The sequence below is a fragment of the Cryptotermes secundus genome, unplaced genomic scaffold (assembly GCF_002891405.2).
Source record: "Cryptotermes secundus unplaced genomic scaffold, Csec_1.0 scaffold632, whole genome shotgun sequence".
In the NCBI taxonomy this organism is placed as follows: Eukaryota; Metazoa; Arthropoda; class Insecta; order Blattodea; family Kalotermitidae; genus Cryptotermes; species Cryptotermes secundus.
The window spans coordinates 713110-739210 of NW_019738356.1; the positions used below are offsets into that span (position 1 = coordinate 713110).

Below are 26101 nucleotides of genomic sequence, written 5' to 3' on the forward strand. Positions count from 1 at the left end.
TGCAACACTATGACATCTGACAGACATTTACCGACATTTCAGAGGAAGATACTACCTCCACCTTCAGGACTGAAGAGTAAACAAAGCAAGCAACCAGAAAGAATCAAGTCACAAGCAGAGTGCTGTACATTCTTCTGAAATATGAGTAAATTTCTATTGGATTACATGGTATCACATTCCAGAAAATAGCACTCTTCAGGTACAGTTTTGTACTGTAACAAAGGTCCTCTTAGTTCCACTTCCTTCTTGTTTAAGGAAGGATTATGTTACAAGATCGTCACATCCACAGCATTCTTGATAATTTAAAACTTACAAAGTTAATACAGTTTATTTATTTCTGATCTTTTCTTAAATATCATTATTAAGAAAATATCCACAAAGAAAACTTGGATTTGAGGTTCCCATGTTATTGGTTATGAAGAGAATGAGACATAAACACAAGAGATTAGTTTTCCATCTTGTTATCTTTTCATTACATCACAGAACATTTTTTTACCAGCTTCTATGCTGCAGGTGGAGGCACTATGTTCCTCCAAAGCATTGGTAAACATCTACCAGACTATACAAGACAACATGCCAGAAGTCAGTCATCTTCATAGCAGCCAGTGTGAGAACTTCAAATCTCTCTCAACATTTTTATTTAATTATTCAACAAATTTGAGCCTGGCACTTAAAGAAATGAGTCAAAGATAACTGCTTGTATTGCAAGAAACAAAACAAACATTTTAACAGATAATACTTTTATAATTTCACTTACCATCTTCAAATCACCTAATTTAGCAGCCTTGAGAATTCCATCTGTTGTCTTTTCCAATAGATGGCTGAAATAAGAACAGTTATTTTCTGCACATGTTAATATTATACATTAGGAAATATCATATAGAAAATAATTTCTAAATTGAACAATTCATAATGTACAGAGCCATGTATCATTATTATTTCAAATTAACAGTGCAAAACCGGGTATTGGACTCCTTTATCTTAAGTATTTGTGTGTGGCATGTCTTGGCAAAGCACTGATGTGAACAGAAATGTTTCCACAAAGACACATGATTGTTCAATGGCTCACTAACACATGCCACAAAAAGTGGTGCACCACAAACATTTGTGAAAGTAGAGTCTTTAATTTTATTTCAAACCTGACTAACATAGATTAACATGGGCAGACCGTGGAGCAGGATTCTTAGTATTCAGAATAAGAAATGCACATGCCAAATTTACAAACAGTGATTCTTTATCAGATATACATAAAATTATTCTGTTTTAAAGAAATATGCAATGAGTGACTGAAGTGAAATTTCTGTTACTTCTTTAGACTTCAATCAAATGTAGTGTTACTGTTGTGTCACTCTGCACACAAAATGAACACTAAGATACCAATTCATATGAACTCATATATGTGCTTTAACATTATATAAATATTTCAAACATCACAACTTTCTACTTCATCAAGAACAGTTCTTCACATTAAACAGCATCTTAAAAAGTCATGCAAGCCATACTATCAGTATACTTTTCACATGAATGGATAGCCTTCAAAACATCTATAAAAACAGGTACATGCAATAATATGGAAATAATTGAACACAGTATTGCTTGCATGGCCTTGAACCACCTATCAGCTCCATGTCAGTTGTGTTTTAAGCCTTCAATAGTGTGGCCTGCATGCCTTTCTGAGCATTCTACATTACTTGCCATAGTGTCAAAATTATTTGCATATGCATGAGAATTTTTTCATCCACACTGAAGAAATCAACATCAAAACATCTTTAATTCTGTATTAGATATGTATATTTATTCCCCCCCCCTTACCTCCTACCTGTGGTATTCTATTTTGGTCACATCATTAATCTTACCCAAGCCTTGAAATGACTATACTGTCTTTCTATCAATTTCTCCGAAGTGAGCATTATGTATCTGTTGTAAGCCAGCAAGTTTAATGAACAAACATTAAAACAGTAAGACATTTTGAAGAAAGAAGTCTTTTGGGATTTGGCACCGTGTATATGTGGTGTTAACCGACGTTTCGGAGGAACGTATCACCTCCATCTTATACCCTGAAGATGGAGGTGATACGTTCCTCCGAAACGTCGGTTAACACCACACATACACGGTGCCAAATCACAAAAGACTGCTTTCTTCATAGTCACTGCCGTGAAAGCCTCAAATCTTACATAGTAAGATATTTTGTTAACATCTGAAGTTTTCATTGCGACTGAACATGGTAAAATCTTCTCAGGAACCAGTTGCAACAATCTGAAGCAGAAGTCAAACATGATATGACATTATTCACTGATGATGGACACAAATAAGGTCCCTGAAACGTTCCATCATCAGAGAGGGAATAATGTGAAATCATTCCCTTATGATAAAAGACAGAGACAGGTCTCTAAAATATTTGACTTCTGCTCCACATTAACATCACTGACTGCCTCAGAAGATTTCACTGCAATCAGAAATTAGTGAGTGTAACATTTATACAGGTAAATATTGAAATCGTTTTGAAAAATGTATCACACAATTCAAATGCGATCCTGAAATATTATCAGTTACACTGTATATAAACTTTGTACACTCACCTATATGAAAGGTAACCTAATCCAAACAACTTTTCAAAGGCGCTAGCATGCAAATGACAATAATATAAATAAATTAAATTATTCTACAACAAATAATCATGCACTTAACAACAAGTAATTTTTATTAACATGCTGTGTGCACCTGACAATACCAGATAGCACTTTATACATTAGAAAGTTTTAGTGTGTAGAGCACTGTTACATTGAGACCATGGAATATGGTTATACACAGTATGGATTAGTGTTTAAGTGTTCCTTTCCTTTGCCTCCTGTTATACACCACTTCAGACCCCTGTGACCTATGTCAACTAGCTCATATTACATGTTGCCAATGAGGGTTATCATTTCTAACATTCGTGTGAACACAATGGCTAAATGACTAGAGGGGAATAGAAGGAAGTATGTGGGAGAGGAGCAGCAACAGCCTGAGGGAACCAAGACAGCTGAAGCTGCAGTGACACTCTACATTCATATTCAGCAGCTGCTCGGTTCAAATCTTGCCTGGAACACCGGTCATCCTGACTGAGCTTTCTTGTTGTCTTCCTCAGTCCCCTCGATACAAAAGCCAGGACAGTAGCTCAATTAGGCTACATGTGCTTCCTTCCTAGTGCTTGAGGCACACAGTAGCATAGTTGAGTGAGGCACTGTGCTACAAATCAGAAGCTCATTGTTTCGATTCCCGATGAGGTGACTGGATTTTTCAATTGACCTAATCCTTTCAGCCACACTATGGCCCTGGGGTCAACTCAGCCTCTAACAGAAATGAGTACCAGGAATCTTCCTGGAGGTAAACTGCAGCTGGCATGTAAGGCTGACAACCTCACTGCCATGTGTGAGCTGTCTAGAAAAACATGAGAGCCTCGACATTGCACAAGCCTATGGGCCTCCACAGCCTGTTATATGGATAGCTTCAATGAGAGCGCCACAAGACGACTCAAAATAGAAAAGAAAAAGCTTGAGAAATATGTGGAGGAGGGGTGATTCTTGAGAATTCTGTGACCTCAGTATGATGTGTAAAACAGTGCTAGTGGGACACAAAGTATTAGTAAGTTAACATCAGGCTTCCAATGGTTCCCGTTGCTAAATGGTATTAATAAACAAGGCTGTGTGAGATAAGTATGTGGAATGGGAAACACACAGCAAGCAACAGGTAAGATGGATAGATGTTGAATCAAGGAATTCAGTCACATCTTCAAATGCCATAAGAAAATTATACAGAATAGGAAAGTGTTCACTAGATTCCTCTGGCTTAAAATGGCAACCAACTGCAATTACAACTAATGGCAATCTCGACCACTGGTCCACCTTCTTACCTGAAGTCTGAAACACTGTGTTATGTTTCAAATACTGGATGATGGACAAAGCCCAGAAATCCAGGGACCATACGCCTCATATATTTTTTATAAATCAGCACAGATTCACCTGAAACTCCTATATAGCTTTCTCTTTTGTCTGTTTATTATTTTAGTGTCACAGCATGGTGCATAATGGAACTAATTAATCCAATATATGAACCCTGAAGAACATAACTGCAAGAAAATTCTCTGTACAGTAAGAATGCTTAACTGAATATCAGTAACTGCTTCCTACACAAATACAGTGATATCCCCATTCACTGAATATCTATGGGACTGGCTTTTCATACACTAATTAATGGTTTTAACTACATGGGGATTTATGCAATTCTGACATTTTCACAGGGGTGATTGCTCAAATTTTGTTCTTCATAGTTGCAACATCATGTAGTCTCACAGATGGATACTGATATTTCAGAGGAACATATCATCCCACCTGTGATGAAAAACAAATTTCTCCCTTATAAGGGCCATTCACTACCCATTTTTTCCATTGGTACAGATGAAGTTCCATTCCTTACTATTCCTGTTGGTAACATGACTACCTTTGTTATAACCTGCCTATATAAATGAGCTAATTGTTCACCCTACACACTTTAACCCTGAAGATGGATGCAGCATATTCCTTCAAAATGTCAGTACCCACCCATGAGTTTATATGGTGTCATAACCAAGAAGATCACTTATTAAATGTGGGTTATATAAAATTACATTAGAAAATGGTTAATGTTTGCATAACATTTACTCTATATGATTATGACAAAACATTTCCTTGCATAAGGACATGTTTCTACACAAACAAAAGTACAGTAAAACTTGGTTATAGCAACATCGGTTTCTGCGACACCTTGTCTATTGCGTCAAATATTCAATGGTATGAACTAATTCCTCATAAAGCAACTGTTTTTATACCTTGCTTAGTATGACATGCACAAATGCATCAACCTCGTATGTAACGTCATTTTCATTCCTGAATTTCTCTGATATCGTGGGAAAGTTCGATGTGTCTGCCCACCCTCACTTTCTCTACTTGCTGATGTGACTGTCCTGGAAGAATACGACCGCGGGCTGCAAGAGGAGCGTGGGTTTTATGCGAAAACAAGGGTGTGGGGTGGGACTGCGTGAATAGTGCAAGAGGACGCGGCAGGTTGTTAACTGCATTCCTTTCCTAGAATCTCGTCTAACAGGACCTCACATTGTTTACTTACCCTATAGTGTTCCTGCCTAAACCCAGAGAAGTGCAGTAGCGAAAACATGGCAATGAAAAGGAAAGTTTTAAGCATTGAAGAGAAAGTTAAAGTGATTCGTGAAATAGAAAATGGAAGGAAAAAAGCTGATGTATGCCACAAATTTGGTTTGGTGCATTCTACAGTACAAACGATATGGAGAATCCATATTAATTCCACGTTAATGTTACGTTAGTCTGTACTTAACTACGTATTTCACTAAAAAATGCAACATTTTAACTCGGTTTTTGGTAGATTTTTAGGTGACTAACATAAGGCTACTGTGGAAGTGCCCACTTCGGTTACAACGACATTCGTTTATAACGACACTATTTTTAGGTCCCTTTGATGACGTTATAACCAAGTTCTACTGCAGTTACATAATCAGTAATATCAAATTAATGTCTAAACAATTAATGACATATGAAATGCATATAAAAATTGAGTGCAAATAATTTCCAGAAGAAAGAAAATGTGAACAACAATTGCTGTTTCAGCCATAATCACATAAATATATGAGTTCTGGAAGATCAAATAATTCTTACACTAAATGCAGGTTGTTACTAAATTGAAATTCATTAAATATGGGAAACTATTATATTGTTTACATTCAGCTTTGGCTGGGATCAGAAAAATATTCACTAAATACAGGATTTTAAATGCTGGAATGTTAAATGGGTATCTCACTGTACAAGTAGGACTGTGCAACAAACAGTAAATACCAACAACATGAAATAGGGAAGAAAGGTAGTTTACAATGGTGGTGTCAAAATACAGAGCTATGTCTGATGTATGTAACTGTAATGGAATGGTATATACGTATGCCATTGTTCAGGACTAAGCTTAACCTTTTTAACTAATACATAGCTGCTACAGCATGTTCCAGAAAGGAATTCTCTACATCATTCTTTATTGTTCAGAATAAATACAAGATTTATATTCCACATCCCATCATCAATGTAATGGATTGAGAAGAAAATTCATTTACTTAATTAATTTAACACTCATTTAGGGCATCAAAGACTCACATATGCCTCTAATACATTTCAATAATATGGGATAAGTGTTTCCAAACCATACAAGATACACAACAGATTTGAAAGATGTATTCATTTTGGAAGTTAAATAAATTTTAAAGTGAAAGTTGACAGAGGGATCAATAGACAAATACAAAATAGTTCTGAATTTGTATCAAATTATAAAAGGAACATTATGGAACAGAGAGATCCAAAAACAATACAAAACAACAATCTATAAAGTATATTTTACACCAATAAGCACATATAACAATCAAACATGGGCCACTGCAAAGAGAAACAAAAGCAAAATTTAAGCAACAAACGCGAAGATTTTGACAAGTATTACGGTGAGAACGGGAAGGGACAGAATTAGAAGTAGAGGCTGGAGTTAAAAGTTTAGTAACAGCTAGAAGAGAACAGGTTATGATGGTTTGATAGATCAAGGATGCTGAGATGGGGACTGGAATTAAACTTCAAGGCAAAGAGATTTAAGGGACAATCCAAAACAGGATGGTTCTGCCAGATACTGGGAAACATCCAGAAGAGGGGAAATAGCTGGCAAGAAATTGAAAAGGAAAGACTTTAGGAAAAGTATAATGGAGATTTTTCGTCCATTAACCTGTACAAAATGTAAATAATTCTAGAAGAAAATAGAAAAGAAGGGGTAGGAAGATGACAACGAATAGGAGAAAGAGTGTAAAGAGGAAGAGGAGAAGAGGATGAAGCAAAAGGAAGAATAGGAGACAGAGGAGACAAAATAGACAGGTCCACATAAATTTTCACAAAGCTCAGAACTCACGTTTACTACACAGGAAGGGCAGTAGAACAGTTACTTAACTTGCAATAACCTAAATTCCTACAGTTACAGCAAGAAGTACACTGAAACAGTAAGTATAAAGGAATTCTTTCCGAGTTCTCGTTTGTGATCTCATGCATCCATAACTACCATACATACAGCAAATTATATGGAGTGGACCATCGATTCACTGCAACAATTAAGCAACCAACAGCTCAACACACAGAAGCACCAGCAGGGGGTAGCAGTTCCACTGTTCTCCTCATAAACATACAACACGTAACATACAGTACACTACGTTGATCTACACATACTATACCTAAGGTAATTTATATTCCCCCCAGTGGAAGGGCAATCAAGATTAAACTTTTCATCGTTGTCATCTTCTTCTTCGTTTCTGATAACCTGATCTTCAGTGGTCTGCAGTGGTGTGCTTGTCACGGCTGCCTGAGACTCCCTCAATGCTTGGTCTCTCCATATCTGAGCATCATTATCAGCGAGCCGAATATCGGGTGTTGTATTTGATTTTTCACTAACCTTCCCATCGCTGTTCCATTTGCCATCATCTTCGCGTGATGTTTCATCACTGTTAAGTGTAAATAGAGGTTGGGACCTCAAATAGACAGACATGCAGCCATGGTACTGCATGCTCTGAAGCTAAATAGATCTACACTAAGTTTACATCCTTCTGATGACAGTGTCAAACAATGAACGTGATTCTTATTTTGGACAGTTTCCATTGTCCTATGTTCCTTCAAACATAACATTCTGTAACTGTGCAGTCTATGCTCAAACATGGACTGAGATAGCTTACACACCCAAAGGAAAGCATTCATATTCTGAGATGCAAAATTAATGGGAAAATCTACTGTAGCAATGTACACCACCAGTAGTCATCTGTAGACAGAGGCATGGTTTGTGAAATTGGTATTTCACCTACTGCTGCTTAAATTTTACGATTTCCTTCCCACTCTATGTACCAGAGAACAGCATGTGATTGGAGTGTCAAGAAAGGACAAGAGTCCTTTGTGGGCATAAACAATTGTATGTTTATTTTTCACTATTTGCAACAAATCATTTGAATCCTGAGTAATGAACAGAACGATAGCCTGTTTGTTGTGATTATGTACTGAGCAGGAATGCATACACTTCCCAGTAATATATGTTTCAGACATTGTGAAGCAAGTACTCAAAACAAATATGCTGAAGTATTATCATACACAGCACCAAAACGCACTTCTTTACATTTAATCGCCACCTCATTCTTGTTATTCGTCACACAGTCACCACGAGATGAGAACATATACTGCATTGAATTTGAGGTTCTCAAAGTGGTAACTTTGTAGATTATAGTCTTCTGGACTGTAAGGCCCTGTAGTCTAGAGTAAGCCAGACAAGAAACCAGCAAAAACGCAGGCTGCTGGCTTTTTTCTCCACAATACCTGGTATTACAACACAGAAAGCCAAACTTGTAAACTCACACCTTTCCAAACCTTCAATATATCTGAGCTAATGCCCTTCTATCCACAGTTCCAATGGTGGAAATACATCCAGTTTCTGAAGCAAAGCATTTGAGAACTCTCAATATGATGGACAATATCCAGAATAAGAGTCATGTTAATTGTAAGTAGATCTAACACTTGAATGTAAAGCAAGGGAAATGGACAGGATTAAGAGAAATGTTTTGGCAGTGTGGAAAGAAATCTAACAGATATTATACCTCCAAAACAAACCATAGTATTAATAACATTTACATATACAGAGTAAGTATTATATATGTAAATTTATGAAAGTAAACAAAAAATGCTTGAAATAGACATACAAACTGATATGTAGTCATTAGTTTAAAACATCAGAAAATGCTATTATTTACAAGTATACGTGTGCATTGTTCAGCTACTTTTCAAATGCATAATGCACTTTATATTTTGCAAAATTTAAATAACAAAACTAAAACTTTAATGTACAATATAAATAATAAGTTATCCATATTCTATGAAAACATCGCATAACCTCTTTTTACACATCCAGATAATACAACCACAATGTGTCATGTCAATTATGTATCATATGTTTAATTGTAATTAAAACTGCTTATTCAGTCAAGTTTACCTTAACTCATGTCATGTTTCTTTTGACCATTTGTACTCAATATGTCATTACCCTATTCAGCAGCAGGAACTAGTGGTTTATTGTTAATATCACATCTTTAATGAACCTCTCATCTATGTTCAATTTTTCACTTGCATTGGTTCTACTAAAGAAAAAGAAATGTTCTAGGTGTGGTCTTCTGGGCTGTGAGAATAGGATCTTGAAGGTGGACTCCCAATATTTCAGAGCAATTTGCTACCTACATCTGTCTTCAAAGATGAACTCTGAGCAGGTGAGTCTAGACTTAAGTGCAAGACATGCTCAGTTCATATTGTTATCCTGACTGAGGTTTTCATAGTTGTATTCAGTCCTTCCAGGTTAATGCTGTCCTAGTACCTCAGACAGAGGACTGTTTCCTTACAAATCCTTTGCAATTCATCCAGTCATTATACAATTTGATGGTATATAGTCCAGCTACTGACAGTGTCACAATATAACCCACAATGAATGAAAAGTGATTATGGTGAGGTGAGGTTATGATGACATGGAATGTGGTTACTCAGAAACCCAGGGAGGTGAGATTCTTGTCTGCATCATAGGAATGTTCCCATTGGCAAGACCAGACCCTCCCCTTCTGCCCATTCAGAGAACCCATATTCATGATGACCTAGTCTATATAACCTGGTTGCATGTTCATTATTGTCACTTCAGTCCCAAGGCAGCATGTTCCGCCAAATTCTGGTATTCATCTCCATGATCCCAGTGTCATAATCAAGAAGATCTGAACGCTCACTGCCATGAAAATGTGAAGACTTGAAATCATAATAAAGACTCAAAATGATAAAGTTTGAAGAATATAAGTTAAACAAAATGTTCTGACTAGTTGTGACTAGCAAATAAAATAATACAGTAAGATCAAGTCTTGTTTATTTTTAATTTAATTCATGAGTATTATATGTAGCAATTATTTGTAATCCTTATATGTTATCTCTCCATCACTGTTGCCACTTGAAGGAGAGAAGCATAGGATATCCATAGCTTCTTAATGAGGACTATCATAATTCTTTCAAAATATATGAAGAGGAATAATTATGGAGAGGTTATAAGCCTTGTCTATGCAACATTAATTTTACTAAATTTAGATGCATTTTCCTATGCAGACAGAAGCTTCACAGCTGTGAAATCTGGCACACATGTAGCTGGGGATCCCTTGTATCTTCTGTACTTTCTTTTACAATGATTGGATCACAAACTTATTAAATTCATTTTTTTTTCCAAAGTACGTCTTTCATAGTCCTTCAAAACCAAAAAAAAAGTGTTAAAATGTTAATAAGCATATCACTGTAAAAAGAAAAACAGCATCTGCAGAAAACTTTTCAGTTAAATGTGTGTCAATTTCCCTAACTGCAGAGCTGTGGTTACTTTGAGAAATACAATTAAATCTGATAAAATTAACACTGTGAAGACAGGGCTTAAAAGCATCCTTTTAAGTAAAGATCAGCATACAAGTTATCACGTACCCAACACCATTATTTGTGAACGGTCTACACTGCAACTGTGTCTCATTTCACATGGTATCATATGCAGACAGAAATATGTATTATCAAAAGGATGAAGACAGATGCAGCTCACAAAAGACACAACCAATATATACACTGCACCAAAATGGCTGTCATTCTAAACAAATCTATAGTTACTTCCCTTTCACCACATATATCCCTCATACCACAGAACACGCAAGCTTCTACGGCCGGGGCCTGGGTTGTAGGGAGGGAGAGCGCCGCCGGAGGCGCAGGGGTGCATAGCGCCCACGGACTAACCTGAGCTCAGGGGTGGTTTCTTCTCCAAGCAGACTATTAGACTGCTTGTTGCTGGCTGCTGGAGATGGAAAAGCAGTCTCATCTTCTGGAGTTTGAGGCAATGTGGAGGGCTCCGTATCCAGAATGAACAGGCGATCGCTTGCGATGTCCATCACGTAGTGAAGGTGCTCCTGAGCTCGATCAACCCTGAAGAACCGTTCTGCCGTACATGCTGGAAATATGTCACATTTGCATTATACAAAATACACAAATTAAGAAAATATTTATTGTTCTTCTGTAAGCATTATTTTAGTTTTAGATGGGTGAATGGCTGGGTATTTCCATTTTTAATAGAAGGAATTCTTGTCTGTCACACTATCTGACATGAAGAATATTTCCTACCTCTTTTTTCTTCCTACAATTTTTACTTTTCAGTTTCTAGCCATCTGTATTCTCTCTCATATCTTACACTACCTGCCTAAATGATCTCATTTAGAATAAGATGGCAAAAAAGATAAAGGTAAATGTAAAGGTAAAGGTAAAGCTATCCCCTTAACAGGCAGTAAAGGCCCACAGGGTTGTGAGACGTTGATGTTCCCATGAAAATCAGCTCATATATGGTGGCGAAGTTGTCAGCCTTATGTGCCAGCTGCCCTTCACCCCCAGGAAGAAACCTGGTACTCATTTCTGTTAGAGACTGAGTCGATCCCAGGGCCATAGTGCAGCTGGAAGGATTGTGTCAAATCCCATGACCTCATTGGGAATGAAACCTGCAACTTTCTGGCCTGTAATAATATAGTGCCTCAACCAACTATGCTAACGCATACCCCAGAACATGATGGTTCAACCACGTATAAAAAGATGATTTGGCCAGATACTACATGACAATAAGAAGAAAAAGAATAGCTGGCAAGAATTTGAAGAGGATATTTTTTGGTGGAAGATTAAAGAAATTGGAGACATTCTGAATATTGACCTGCATCAAAAGGAAATGATTGTAGAATAATAAAAAGTAATATAGCATTACATATTTCAAATGAGCACTGTACCCATTTACAATTTCTAACTACTTGAAAAATTTCTCCAGTTTTGGTTTCAACTACTATCAAGACATTACTGGAAAAAAAACCAATGGAATTTTCTACTGTTGGTATCTCTAGATGAGTCCTGGTTCCTGGAACTACTTCTCCCTGCCTCTACATGCAACTTACATACAAAGAATGTGGATCGATGTAAGTTTTGAGGTTTTCACGGCAATGACTATGAAGAAAGTCGTCTTCTGGGTTTTGGCGCCATGTATTCTTCATTTTGGCCGACGTTTCGGAGGAACGTATTGCCTCCATCTTCAGAGCAGGTGAATGGCTTGTGAATGCAGAAAGCAGTAGCTGTAATGATTAGGAAGTGAAGGGCGCTGCTTTATATATGAAGTAAGCAGGGGAGTGGTTAGGGAGAGCGGACCAATAGGAGCAGTGGAGAGCGATTAAGGCCATATATGGTGTTATGTGCTAAGGGAGGGGGGGGAATGGCCAGTCAATCCAGGAAACTTGAGGTCAATAGCACTTGGATGTTGCGGTTAGACAAGAAGAACTGGTTGGTTGGGGACAGGCTACTGACGTCAATGACATGATTACAGGGACAGGCTACTGGCATCAATGACATGACGAAGAACTAGGGTGGCTTGTTGGATTTCTCTTGGGGGAAGAGATGAGAGGCTTCCATGACTTGTTGAGACTGAACCCTGTTTCCTTGTTCATGTTGTTTTGATGGAGCTCAATCTCAACGGCCTCCAGGATTATGCGATCTAGGTAACGGCTCTTACTGGTGATTATGGCGGTTTTGTGAAACTGGATACGGTGGTCTAGCTCGATGCTGTGTTCAGCTACAGCTGACTTGTCCGGATGTTCTAATCATAAATGCTGTTGATGTTCTTTCAACCTGGTGTCCACAGAACGTCCCGAAACGTCGGCCAAAACGAAGAATACATGGCGCCAAAACCCAGAAGACGACTTTCTTCAATGTGGATCAAATTTGAAAAATTCTATTCCGGTTAACTGATGATTGGTTATTATGTTATTTTATGGCCTCAGAATACTTACTGATGATACACAAAACAAGATGTGGCAGGGTAATTAAGAACGATGAATTGGAAGAGACTGGGAAGGAAGCATTTTTCATCTATTTTAAAATGATACCCTAAAATGTGCATAATAAGACAGAGAAAAACCATGAAAAACCTTGGTCAGCATAGTAAGAAAATAAACATCTCATGAAATGAAGCAGACAGTGTTTCTGCATGAATCTGATTTACCTTACCTAACAGTTGTGAGATCATTCTATCAACACTTAAATACAAACTGACAAGTCAATTATAGTTTTAATGACTGAAACACCTTGACAATTAAACTTTAAACACACTGGAAGCATAAGTGGGTTGTATAACGTGGCTCAGAATAACAAAAGGTTTGTACAAACAGTGTAAGTGGGCAGTATTTCATATATGTACAGATCTATTTAAAGCAGCTGAATGCCTTACATAAACCTTCTCTGTATTGTGTATTTTAGATTTTATATTCTTACTTTCTACATAAAAGCTTTAGTTGTACTGTAAATATATGTTTTATGCTTTTATGACTCATTTCATATCCTATGGTGATTAAGGACTATCTCTGAATCCATACAATGTAACATATGCTTTGAACTTCTTCAGCAAATGTGATATCTGAGGCTCTCATGGCAGTCAATATGAAGATGCTATCTTGTGGGAAGTGCAAGACATGCATTTTGGCAGAAATTTCCAAACATTTCAGAGGAGCCTGTTGCCTCCACCTTCTGAACAGTTTCTCCCAAACAACATTACCTTTCTACCAAATTACATGGCTGCAACATAGCTCAAGCGGTTAGTCGCTGGCTTCCCACCGCGGCAGCCCGGGTTCAATCCCGGGTCTGGTCAAGTGGGATTATGGTGGGCAAAGTGGCGCTGGGGCAGGCTTTCTCTGAGTACTTTGGTTTCCTCTGCCAATCTTCATTCCACCAATTGCTCCACAATCACCCTCACCTATTATCTGGGGCTGGTACAATAGGCCAGAAGTGGCCACAGTACAAGGGACTTAGTCCCACCCCATTAGCAATAAAAATACCAGATTACATGACACCACATCCCAGAAGACAGTCAGGTTCATTATCAGCACAGTTCAACACTGAATACCAAGTGAAACATATTCATTGCTCCTTTTCACAACTAGTGCCATCTCATAACTCCTAACATACATTACAACAAATCAACAAGGTTTAGCCTTTTGTATGTATCTACTTCAATGTGGCAAGAAAAGTGCCGCTGTTTAAAGCAATCTTCTGAAAGCTACATTTTAAAGATACGTCACTCACAGTCTACAAAGCACCAGTCTGGCGAGAGGCTAGTCTGCAATTCGTTTTCTGCAGTACTACTGCTGTTCTCTTCCAGTTGCTTGTTGATAAGCTTCCTCACTTGCTCCAAGTCTGACACGGGGTTTACTTCTATCACCAACAGAGGCATAGCTGGTTGCATAAAACAGTTATGTAAGATAATGTACTGAAGCTAAAACTGTTGCCTTGCGAGATAAAATCTAGTCACCAACCCCACTGTACCAGAACAACTGAACATCTACAATTCTGTGATGATAAAGCCTAAGAAATTCCAAGCACAGAGGATCTCAAAATTTTTACGCAAACAATTCTCGAGTATTATGTGTAACAGTACATAAAAACACACCTGCTTGTTTGAGTAATTCCTTGTCATAGTGATGCTGTTCATAATCAGACATATTGATTCGATCCACATTCACTTTCAGTGTTTCCAAAGCAGTTTGCCTGTAACAGAAAGACATTTTCCTGATCAGTATACTGCCATTCTAAGATGCGTACTTAACCTTATGGCTTAACTGACATTAACATATTTGCTGCCAAACCCATCATCTGACAAGCTGAAGTTTACCACATGGCAACACCAGTCCATCTGAGTGATGTACTGTTGCCACCATGTGCATGTATGTCATTTTCTTCTATAGATGTCAGTCAAAAGCTGAAAAATAAACTCAAGTGCAGCTAGAAGACGCTACAAAGATTGAAATATACAGTAACTGTCAACTGCCTTCGTTGGATCTATTACATTTCAGTCTGAAATGCAGTAAATTAAAAATTCAGTTTCTGTGGAAAAATGGAGAGCTTGCCAGGTAAAATCTTAAGACAATAAGAATGGCAGTGAACATGTTAATAACAGATAAGCCATAGAATTTGCAGTATACATTCCTGAAATGACAGACAGGAAGGGGTGTGATATTTCTTAGAAAGTACACCTGGAAGAGCTTAACTGATGAAATGGCAATATATTACTTTTGAAACATATTAATGCATTGAAAAATCATCAGATGTTATTTTCTTTTGTGGGCTATTTTAAGATGCTGTCACCAGCCAGACTATACAAAGGATCAAATGGTAGGATGATAAATACATCATGCTTTCACAAATATTTGGAACAGAACACTCATGGCACTCAATTAAGTACATGGTCAACTTTACCTTTCAGAATTAAAGGCAAAAAAAGATGACCTAATACCTGCGCTTAATTAAGCATTGGCAGCGCCATAACTCAAGCGGTTAGTCACTGGCTTCCCACCGTGGTAGCCTGGGTTCGATCTCGGGTCTGGTCAAGTGGGATTTGTGGCGGACAAAGTGGCGCTGGGGTGGGTTTTCTTTGAATACTTCGGTTTCCCCTGTCAATCTTTATTCCACCAAATTCTCCATCATCATAATCACCCGGGGCAGGTACAATAGGCCAATCAGTGGCCAGCGTGCTGAGTGGACCCAGTTGGACTCCACCCCCCACTAAGCGAATTAATTAAGCATTATACCTTTATGACATACATGGGAGTAGAGGTACAGCTCCATACATTCTGAACCGTGGTATTAGATGGACATCAGTGATTGGCCTTGCCACAGCCATTTAACCTTTGGGGAAAGAATCCCTGGCACCCATTGGATAGGAGGTGTTACGCTCCTGCGACAGGGTTATCTCACTGCTGTCACCAATCTGTTATGCTGTGGTGACAGGGGGCTTGGAGCTGTCCAGCTCTGTCACCCGGTTTAGTATGCTACCACCATCTTGTTATGTCAAGAAAACTCCAGTAAACTTATCAATCGCTTACGTCACTGGTCCTGGCTTTAACTCGCAATTCTCCTACAGGATTCGGGAGATGCAGGAGCATTCAGGGAGGACGATAACACTTGAGGGAATGCTAGGTTTAATTAATATCACAGCGCACTTCTATCCTACTCTATTCACCTATGTCGCTATATACATAATATATACACACTTTTCCGACGTCTGTCGGTTCGCATTACATTTGGTTATAACCCTGTAGTACACACATTAGTTCCCTCCTGTCACCCTGATATTGGGTACTCAATACCTCTATCTCTCTTTCTCAGTAATCCTAGTCCATCTAGTCTTCACTTTCTCTCCCTGGGGTTTGCACTTTAATATTATCACACTTAATGTTCATGGCTATATGAAGTTGGTTCACTTACTTGAGCTGAGGAAACAGACGCTCGCCATCACCAATCAACTCCTACTCATTGCCTTCACTCTCTCGGCGATAGCCTCCGGCTGAACTCTATGTCAATTATTAATATTAAAAAGTCAAGTCAAAAGTTTTTTGATTGATTCCTCTAGGGTTTATGTACCCTCTTTTTGCTGACTCGTTGGGTTCCGGGGTGTATTGGCCCGCCCATTCTGACGTGATTTTGGGTCGGTGTGGCCCACTCATTGGCTGTTTATCGAAAGGGGGTTGGCTCTTTCAGGTCTACCGCCTTCTCCGACTCAGTGTTTTCCTCATGCCATAGTGTTTATGACCCACTTCATATAGCTTCTTCCTCAATGTCAGAGTTATTACGCTGTCGCGCTAACATTCTGATTACTAAGCTATAGCCTGTTACACTTCTTTGCAAACCCAAGCTTCCTGGTACGTTTCATTATTTCTATTTCTTAATCTTAAAGTCTAGATACACTTATTCCAAATTTACCCAAAAAAACATATCTACTTGTACATAACCCTTGCGCCATTACAGGAGGCTAGGTGGGCCCCTGAGCCTGTGTAGGCAGTGTGCAGAAGAGAAAATCTGCCCCCACTGTGTACTGAACCTTGATTCTCCAGTTCTCCAATCCCTAACCTAGTCAGGCTGGTAGGAGTGATGGAGTTGGAAATAAAATGGCTGGGGAACAGTTAAGATCATGCTGTGTAGAAACTGGAGAAACTGCTTACTGTATATTGGTCTTTCCTCCCTTTCTCTTGGCTAACATGGAGGCCTTATTGAGAAGGGTCATGGAGATGATGGAAGGCGTAAGTTTGCAGGCCTCGCCATCCACCTGCATGGGAATGGTCTTTGTGGTGATAATACGTGCAGATCTGCACTGGGTGATGCAGGTACCATGGCCGCCAGCTTGCAACAGCGGCTGTAACCCAGTACACATACAAATTTACATCCAGGTATCTCAATTTGACTTGCAAAGCCAGGCAAATAACCCTCATGGATCATCCCCCACTCCACCTACCCACTCTTTCCACATTCATCATACTCAGCCCACACTCTTACATAGAAATGTTTCATTACTTTCTCCTATAGCGTTATGTGACAAGCAAGGACACAAGCTGGGATGGTAGAGTGGCAGAAATGGTCCTCCTTGCCTAGCAACTCTTATTCCCACTGACCAGGCAATGTGAACAGCTGTCCAGATATTGGCTACACTGTGACTTGCAAGCTGCATATGGCTCGTTGGAATATTAGTGTGCCTCCATGATATATTATTAGTGAATCCATGCAGCTACAATGTTCAGTAAGCTCTGCCACTCTTGGTATAGAGCAATTTTTTTTTTTTTTAGTTGGTCTGGTAGAAAACATATTCTAGTTCAATGTCAGGGCTGATTTTGATCGTTTTGAAATCATAACTTAATAAAATGGACATAATGAGCTGTTACATGCCAAATTACATGAATTTCAAACACTTTATGTATACAGTGTTAATATTTTGTATGTTTTTATATATGAAAATCTTGAACACAAACTTGACAATTTTTATGAAGATGTAATGTACATTTCCCCTCGTTGGTGTCTCCACCTTATCGTGGTGAGGGTGTTTGAGTATGCCAAGGACCCTGAGAGCTATACCAGCGGTAGCGTAGCTACTGGCAGGGCCTCCCTTGCTGGACAGGTCAAAGGGTAGGCATCAGACGAAGAGAGACACCGAAAACTGATGCCGGAAGCAGCGTCATCAGCGGCGACTTGAAGCACAGAGAAAATGATGCTCGAGATGGTTCAAGTTCGTATAGCAACAGGCGTGACCAGAGTGGTTTGAACGGCTGTTGTACTGCGATGTGGAAAGCAAATGGAAAAACTACCACATTATCACTTTTCCTGGATAGTCTCTTTCCAAAAACAGAAGATCGCATTAAGTGGAGAAACTGTTTTGGAAGAGGCTGTGGACCTGTCATCTGACAGATTACTGATGAATGAATGAATGAATGTACATTTCTGCTGAGTATGGCTGCGCCATAGCTCAAGTGGTTAGTTGTTGGCTTCCCTCTGCGGCGGCCCGGGTTTGATCCTGGGTCTGGTCAAGTGAGATTTGTGGTGGACAAAGTGGCACTTGGGGCAGGTTTTCTCCAAGTACTTCAGTTTCCCCTGCCAATCATCATTCCACCAAATTCTCCATCATCATAATCACCCGAGGCAGGCTACAATAGGACAATCAGTGGCCGCCGTGCCCAGTGGACCCAGTTGGACTACACCCCCCACTAAGCAAAATTTTTCTCCTGAGTACCGAAGTTCTTCTGGCTGGATTCAAGTTCTCACAGTGGTGACTACAAAGGGTACGTTAACTTCTGGAATGTGATGCCATGCAGTCTGTTAGAAGTTTAGTGATTTCTGGAGGAACAAGAAGCCCATCTCTGATTGCTCATCTTACTTTCTGACATTGAAGATGGAAGCAGTACAGTCCTCTGAAACATCAGCTAACTTCTACCAGATTACAAGATGTCATGTCACAGAAGACAGTTCTCCTCAAATTCTTCTGGTCTGTGTTCCCATACAGATAACAACCATAATATGTAGGTCGTACCAAAAGTCATGAGCAACTATATTTTGCATGCAAACTGGGAACAGCAGACAAAAGAGAGTATGATGGTAGGTGGAACCAGCTGTTGTGTTAACCTTGAGTGTCTTGTGATGTCAATAGCTTGCTTCACGTGACCAGTATCACTCCTAACAAAATGGCCGACAACAATATGTCGTTTCGCCAGCATGCTGTCATCGAATTTCTTGTAAAAGAGGAAATCCCTGCTGCAGAAGTTCACCAGAGACTTCAGTGTGCTTATGGAAGTGTGTGCATGGGTGCAAGCAGTGTTCAAAGATAGGTGAAACATTTTAAAGATGGGAACACCAGCACTGAAGATGAGCCTCGGAGTAGTCGTCCTCGAACAGCCGCAAACTGAACGCAACAAGGAAAGAGTGGATGAGATCACTGAAGGCGACAGGCATGCGACTGTGGACACAATAGCCCAAAAACTTGGAATAGGGCATAGTGCAGTACAGGAGATGATTGAAAGCTTGGGCTATAAGAAAGTTTGTGCTCACTGGGTCCCACAGTTATTGTTGACCAAAGACCACAAAGGTCAGCGAAAAGCCATCATCTCAGAACTGCTGCAGAGATATCGACACAAAGGCGATGATTTTTTTGCTCTGTATTGTGACAAGTGATGAAAGCTGGTTTCACCATTTCGAGCCTGAAACGAAACAGCAGAGTATGGAATGGCACCATTTGCATTCTCCATCAAAAAAGAAGGCATAGACAGTGCCATCAGCTGTGAAGGTGATGGGCACAGACTTCTGGGATGCAGAGGGGTTTATTCTGGCTGAATTCCTGGAACTTGGGCAAACCATCAATGCTGCTCATTATGTCCAGACGCTGCACAAGCTCCACCATGCATTGCGCGATAAACGTCCGGGACAAAACATCATCATCCTGCATGACAACACTGGCCCCCACGCCGCTCGCCTCACATTGGAAGCAATTGCAAAGATGGGGTGGGAATTTCTTCCACACCCCTCCTATAGCCCTGATCTGGCACCCTCAGACTACCATCTTTTTGGATTTGTGAAGGATCAGCTGTGTGGACAACGTTTTGAGACAAGGGAGGCAATTCAGAAAGCAGTGCATCAGTGTCTTCTGGAGGCTGGAACGGAATTTTACAGAAGGGGAATTTTCAAGAAGTAACGGTTATGTGGAAAAATAAAGAAAGGTCTGTAGATTGAGGTGGTGTATTTGGTTTGTCAATAATAAAGCATGTTACTTTACAAAAAAAATTGTTGCTCATGACTTTCAGTATGACCCTTGTAGTTTATAAAGTAACACTATATGAATCTGCATGTAATAACAATTCTTCTCACCCCATTCTCAGTTAGCTGTGACATTAAAATACCTTGGAAAAGAAAGAACATGACCCAAAATTTTAACGGACACCATCAATTGCTGGGAAGACACAACTGTGGTACAATTCGCCCCTTGTGTTATGGACATTTAGGTTATAAAACTTCACCCTCATGGAAATAATAAAATATGGCTATAACATTTGTGTTACAGAGTATAAATTCACCAGTATCGAAATCTGGGATAAATAATAGAGCTTCTTAAACATAAACTGCAAAAACAACAACAAATTCTTAAAGAAAAGATTATTTTTAAGAAATTTGGATTTGCATATGCGCAGTGACACATCTGGGTATTTTTACCTGGCCACTGGCTAGGCTATGTGCATGCATCAGTGACAGATGGGTTATGACTGGTAATGTGACTGCTATTTCCACATTATTTTTGGTTTTGTAGTGTATTTAAGATGTCAATAAAGAGAGTACCAAGTGCACCTAAAAGAGTCCAGAAAGTGCACCTATGCTTATAGCTGATGAGCAAAGGCATGTGTTTTTAATAAAATGATGGATTTAGAAAATTTTTTGTTTGACGTGTCTCTGCTCATAATAGAGGAGTTAATGGAAAAACAGGATTTGCTTAATCCAATTTCATGATATGGACAAAATTTTAAGATTTCCTTTCAATAACGCCAGGGCATGCTGTACTTAAAACTTTAAAAAAAACCTGAGAGAAAAAGACAACAATAGTTAACTGCCTATGGTTTACTACACTGGTTACTTCAAACATGTCTTTTTTTTTATGGTAATACAGTATCCTGTTTGAACACACCAACAAAATATTTACAGGACTTCCTAAACTTACTCACAAGCTGATAGGTGGTGAGTCCGACAACCTCAATGAGCCCATCATCAGTTGCGGGCTCAATGCCACCCGCAGTCCGATTCCAGGGGTGGGTTCCACCCCCATAACTGCAACAAACCCAGAAGTAAATACACTGCAATAAACAGATTTACATTAACATTTCCCTCAACACCCTAGTTTCAATTTTTTTTTTATTTTTATTTTAAAATCTACTCAATATACATAAATAGAGTAATTAGTAAAAGGGATGGGTGTGTGTAATACTGAAGCAGGTATCATCCTCCGATGATTCTCTGGTGCTTATCTAATGAGATCCTCTGGCCACATTCTATTTAGTCTTCTTTCTATTGCTGGTTGGTTGAAGAGGTTTCTTATTAGTCAGTTGTTGTTTTGAGTGGTCCAGTTTTTGTGTTTCTCCGTGTAGGCTCTGATGACTTCTGTTGCATATGGTATGCTTAGATCATTGTGTATGGTAGCGTTTGATACATACCAGGGAGCATTAACTAGTTTTCTTAGCATTTTGGATTGGAACGTTTGGAGAATTTTTGTGTTGGAAGGTTATTTTCAAAAAAACCCCCTTCTCCACTCTGAGAAAAAATATTCATGCCCATACAAAACAACAGATAAAATTAGAGTTTTGTCAATTCTGAATAAGAGGTCCTTGCATTCAACAATGTCTTCAACATTCTCCTCTCTTTCATCAATTTGAAAGCATTACTGATGTATGGTGACAACTTGCTGTATCTGTTACAGTTTGACCACAATCCCATTGACCTGTTGGGTCTCGTGTGCATCACACCAACAGGAAGTCGCCTACTTGATGCTACCTCCTTCTGCAGTGTGGATGCTGGGGTCAGGATTTGGGAAGAAAGGAGAGAGGCCTATGTGATCACCAGGAACAACGTGGATAAACCAGGTGCTGGAAGATACCAAAAAAAAAAAAAAAAAAAANGAAAAACTGGAAAGAAATTTAAGTAGACAGATCATGGCAAGTAAGAAAAGAGCACTGACTTTCCATCTGCAGACTCAAATAAAACATAAATGGTGTCAGAAAAAAAAAGGATCAGTGCAAAGACAGGCCTTTGTTTTTAGGGCCCATTTGACAGACCTCTATTTTTGGAGCTAATACATGCATATTCGCCAGGCACTGACCTATTACAGATAACCTCTTTGATGCTGAATACAAAAAGAAAATCCAACTGAATGGGTACTTATGAGAGGCACACAGATAAATAAAACCTAGCAGATGACATTCCAAACCCCATTTCTTTGTATCCAGAGCAGCTTAAAACTTTTAAGTCTGTCAAAATCTTGAGACTGATATTTCAACATCACAACTCGTTCTCTTAGATACTATATACATGTGAAAGTAAAGCAAGAGAAGAAGAATAAATGAATATGGAGGAGGAGGAAGACAAAAAGGAGTAGGTGGGGGAGTTAGGAAGAAGACGAAGAGGAAGAGGAGAGTGAGGTAAGAATAGGAAGATGGAGAGAAAAGGATAGAGAAGGAGAAAAGGACAACAAGAGACACTTCAAATGAGGACAATTTCACTAAAATCCTGATCCTCTAACAATACGTGACTAATGACGATATGAGCCCCTGTAGCTCGGTGAGAGGTTTCAGAGAAGCAGCTCAGTATGGCTTACAGTGTTCATACCTTGGAATGTTAAGGAACACTATAGCATGGACCTTATGGTCCTTCAGTTTTGGTGTCATGTCCTTGCCGTCACACTCCAACGTGACAAACTCTGCAAGACCTTTCCACTTTCGTCTGAGCAGATCTTTGCCTCCTGCTTGCCCATAGAACATCTTGTTCCTCAGTCGAGAATTGAATCGCTCAGGATGGGCCTCTGTGAATGGTAACAGAAACATTTCACACATCTGCACAAAGGAAGAGTAACGGTAACAACATACAAGTTGAAAAGTCATACCTTGTGTGACATAATGCTATGTTTGCTGCATGAATCATGTTGGTTTCTTGCTTGGCTTATTCTTCTACCCCAAAGATGGAGGTGTTATGTTCCTCCAAACATGAATTTCAGCGGACTACACGGCGATATGTCACAAAAGATACAACTCTTCATAACACTGCTGTGAGAACCTAAAACTAATTTAATTTAATTAAGCAAATAACTAAGCTAATTTCATAACAAGTTTTTTTTTACAGCGAGGAGTTGTTAGCCCCATGCCTAACCCCCAAGCTGGAGGACCACACCTCGGTCAAGGGGGATGAGGTTGGCAGGGCATGTAGCACGAATGAGGGAGAAAAGAAATTCATATAGGATATTGGTGGGGGAAAGCCAGAAGGAAAGAGACCACTGGGAAGACCAAGGCGTAGGTGGGTGGACAATATTAAAATGGATCTTAGAGAGATAGGATAGGATGGTGTGGATTGGATTGATCTGGCTCAGGATAGGGACCAGTGGAGGGCCATTGTGAACAAGGTAATGAACCTTCTGGTTCCATAAAATCCTGGGAAGTTCTTGAGTAGCTGCAGAATTGGCGACTCCTCAAGAAGGGCTCAGCTCCTTAAGTGAGTAATAACTAAGCTAAACTAAATTAAGCTAACAAACCAAAATATGTCATTGTACCATATCATCTGACTCACCTCTCGCTTCATGGAATTCCAGTGCTATGTGGGCGTCGACACCAAGTGAGAAATAATTATTGACAACACTGAGCGGCAAGTTTTCTTTCCCTTCTTCGTTAGCTCCAGCGTCTGGGTTCTTTTCCACCTTGAGTTCCCAGCGGTCCAGCTGTACAATATCACTCTCCCCAATATTTGATAGGATTTTGGAAATTGGCTCATCTGTATAACCCTGGAAAATGCATCATAAGGCAAAGTATATAAACTAAATAACTTTAGAAATGTAAGCACAGTGTAGTAATTGAGGCTAGTTTCATCAATTGTTTTTACTTATCTTATACATTAAATTTAGTGCATATAAAACTTGTGTCTATATTTGCTCTACAGTTCTCATTTGAACCACTACTGACTCCAATAAATGTCTAGCAAGTTACACTCGTCATGGGAACGGAAGTGCATGTAGGTCTTCATGTAAAGTCTCCCTTATTGCTGTCCAATTTTAACTAAAATTAAAATGTGCTGACAAATATTAGGAAGACTCCCCAGTACCAAATTTTATATAAATGCATTCCTCATTTCTTGAGTTGTTTCATCTATACAGAAGGAATAACAAATAATTTCAACATCTGCTTCACAAGGATGTGAAGGCACTTAAAAGATAGGCATGAGCTGTTAACCAGATGGCTCAATCTGTTTTTGAGGAGACATAAATGATACAAGAACCCAACAAGATCACTCAGCATCTTATCATCAATTTTCTGGACTTCATCCATTATCTGATATTCTAAAAGAGAACAAAGATAAAATGGAATAGAAATTGTGCTCTAATTTAGAAGACCGTGTGATGGACAAAACTCAGAAAGTTAGTAACACTAAGTATAAAATACAACCATTAGAATCCTTTAGAATGGTAATTATTATCGACATTTCCCACATACCAAATGTCAGGGTCAAGTGGGTAGAACTCCTGCTTTGTTTTCTGGAGGTTCCAGGTTCAGATCATGGTGCAGAGATTATATATCCTGACTGAGGCTCGCTATGGTCTTCCTAACCTCTTACTCAATTAATTATCACTACTCATCTTGTAACCTAAGACTATGCAGTATGAGGTATTTAAAATGAGACAACATTTTCAATAATCTATGAATATATAAAAATTAAACATGGTTTATACAATTGGAGATCTAACATTGGAACTAATTTCATGGCACCAAATGTTCTTTTTGAATATAATAAGCAAACTTTCAGCCTTTCAAACTTCTAAAGGAAGATTTATGTAAGAACTATTTGTTCTAATTGGGGAACAATACTAACAGATTGGAACTACATTCATTAAGAAATTAACGGCAGATTAAATTCAGACAATGCCTGCTACCATTCAATCCAGAATCAGAGACACAGAACTGTAATTTTGTCCATTGTTTTTTTTTGGGGGGTTTAAAACTTGCTACCTCAAATTACGGCAAGAACACAGACTGAGGGCGTTTCAGAACAGGGTGCTGTGAATATTTAGACCTAAGAGGGATGAAGTTATACGAGGCTGTGAAAGCTGCATAATGAGCAGCTTCATAATGTGTACTGCTCAACAAATATTACTGGGATAAAATCCAGGAGGACAAGATTGGCAGGACATACAGCATTCATGGAAGAGAATAGAAGTGCAAAGAGTTTTGGTAGGGACATATGAAGATAATAAACCACCAGAAAGACCTAGGCACATATGGGAGCATAATATTAAATGGATCTTATAAAAAAACCTGGCTTGGGGGGGGCTCTTGTGTGTCTAGTAACGAACCTCTGGGTTCCATAAAGTTCTGGGAACATCTTGAATGGCTTAGCAATACCAGTCACTCAAGAAGAACTCTGCTTCACTAAGACAGTTTGCTGGGACAGAAATGCTACTTACACCACCCCAGCCTAGCGATCGTGCCAGGTCATTCCCTGTCCCCAGGGGAAGCACTCCAACTGCAGGTGCAGGAGTGATACCAATCTGATCCAAAACTGACAGCACCCAACCCACTGTGCCATCACCTCCACAGGCCAGCACCCTCAGGTTGGGCACCTTACGGAACAACTCCAGACTGTTGACAAGAATTCACAATTAAGCCCAACTTTAGTAACATGCAAGTTTGTTAGCTGGTGATATGCTTCATCAATGTTAACAGCACATTCTCTTCTTCTGGGGTTGTGACTTTATACAGCCCTGTAGGTAAATACTGATGATTCAGAAGAATAACTTCAACCCTTAAGATAGAGGCAGCTTTTTCCCCCCAAACTATTAAAATGTCTATGTATAACAGAGTCCATCAATAATGCAACAAATTGTTTCA

At 39.2% G+C, this 26101-nt stretch overlaps 1 protein-coding gene across 2 annotated transcripts in view; it reads right to left on the reverse strand.

Moving 5' to 3' along the window:
* Nucleotides 1-26101, reverse strand: part of LOC111870848 (eye-specific diacylglycerol kinase) — a 368758-nt gene that overhangs the window by 14223 nt on the left and 328434 nt on the right. For both annotated transcript variants that reach the window (XM_033754026.1, XM_033754027.1), the window contains 10 exons: nt 25678-25852; nt 23793-24003; nt 22842-23034; nt 21188-21290; nt 17162-17352; nt 14614-14711; nt 14250-14399; nt 10887-11097; nt 7295-7561; nt 758-821 (listed from right to left, as the gene is read on the reverse strand). In XM_033754026.1, coding sequence (XP_033609917.1) covers nt 758-821; nt 7295-7561; nt 10887-11097; nt 14250-14399; nt 14614-14711; nt 17162-17352; nt 21188-21290; nt 22842-23034; nt 23793-24003; nt 25678-25852 — 1663 coding nt within the window. The remainder of the gene's footprint in view (nt 1-757; nt 822-7294; nt 7562-10886; nt 11098-14249; nt 14400-14613; nt 14712-17161; nt 17353-21187; nt 21291-22841; nt 23035-23792; nt 24004-25677; nt 25853-26101) is intronic.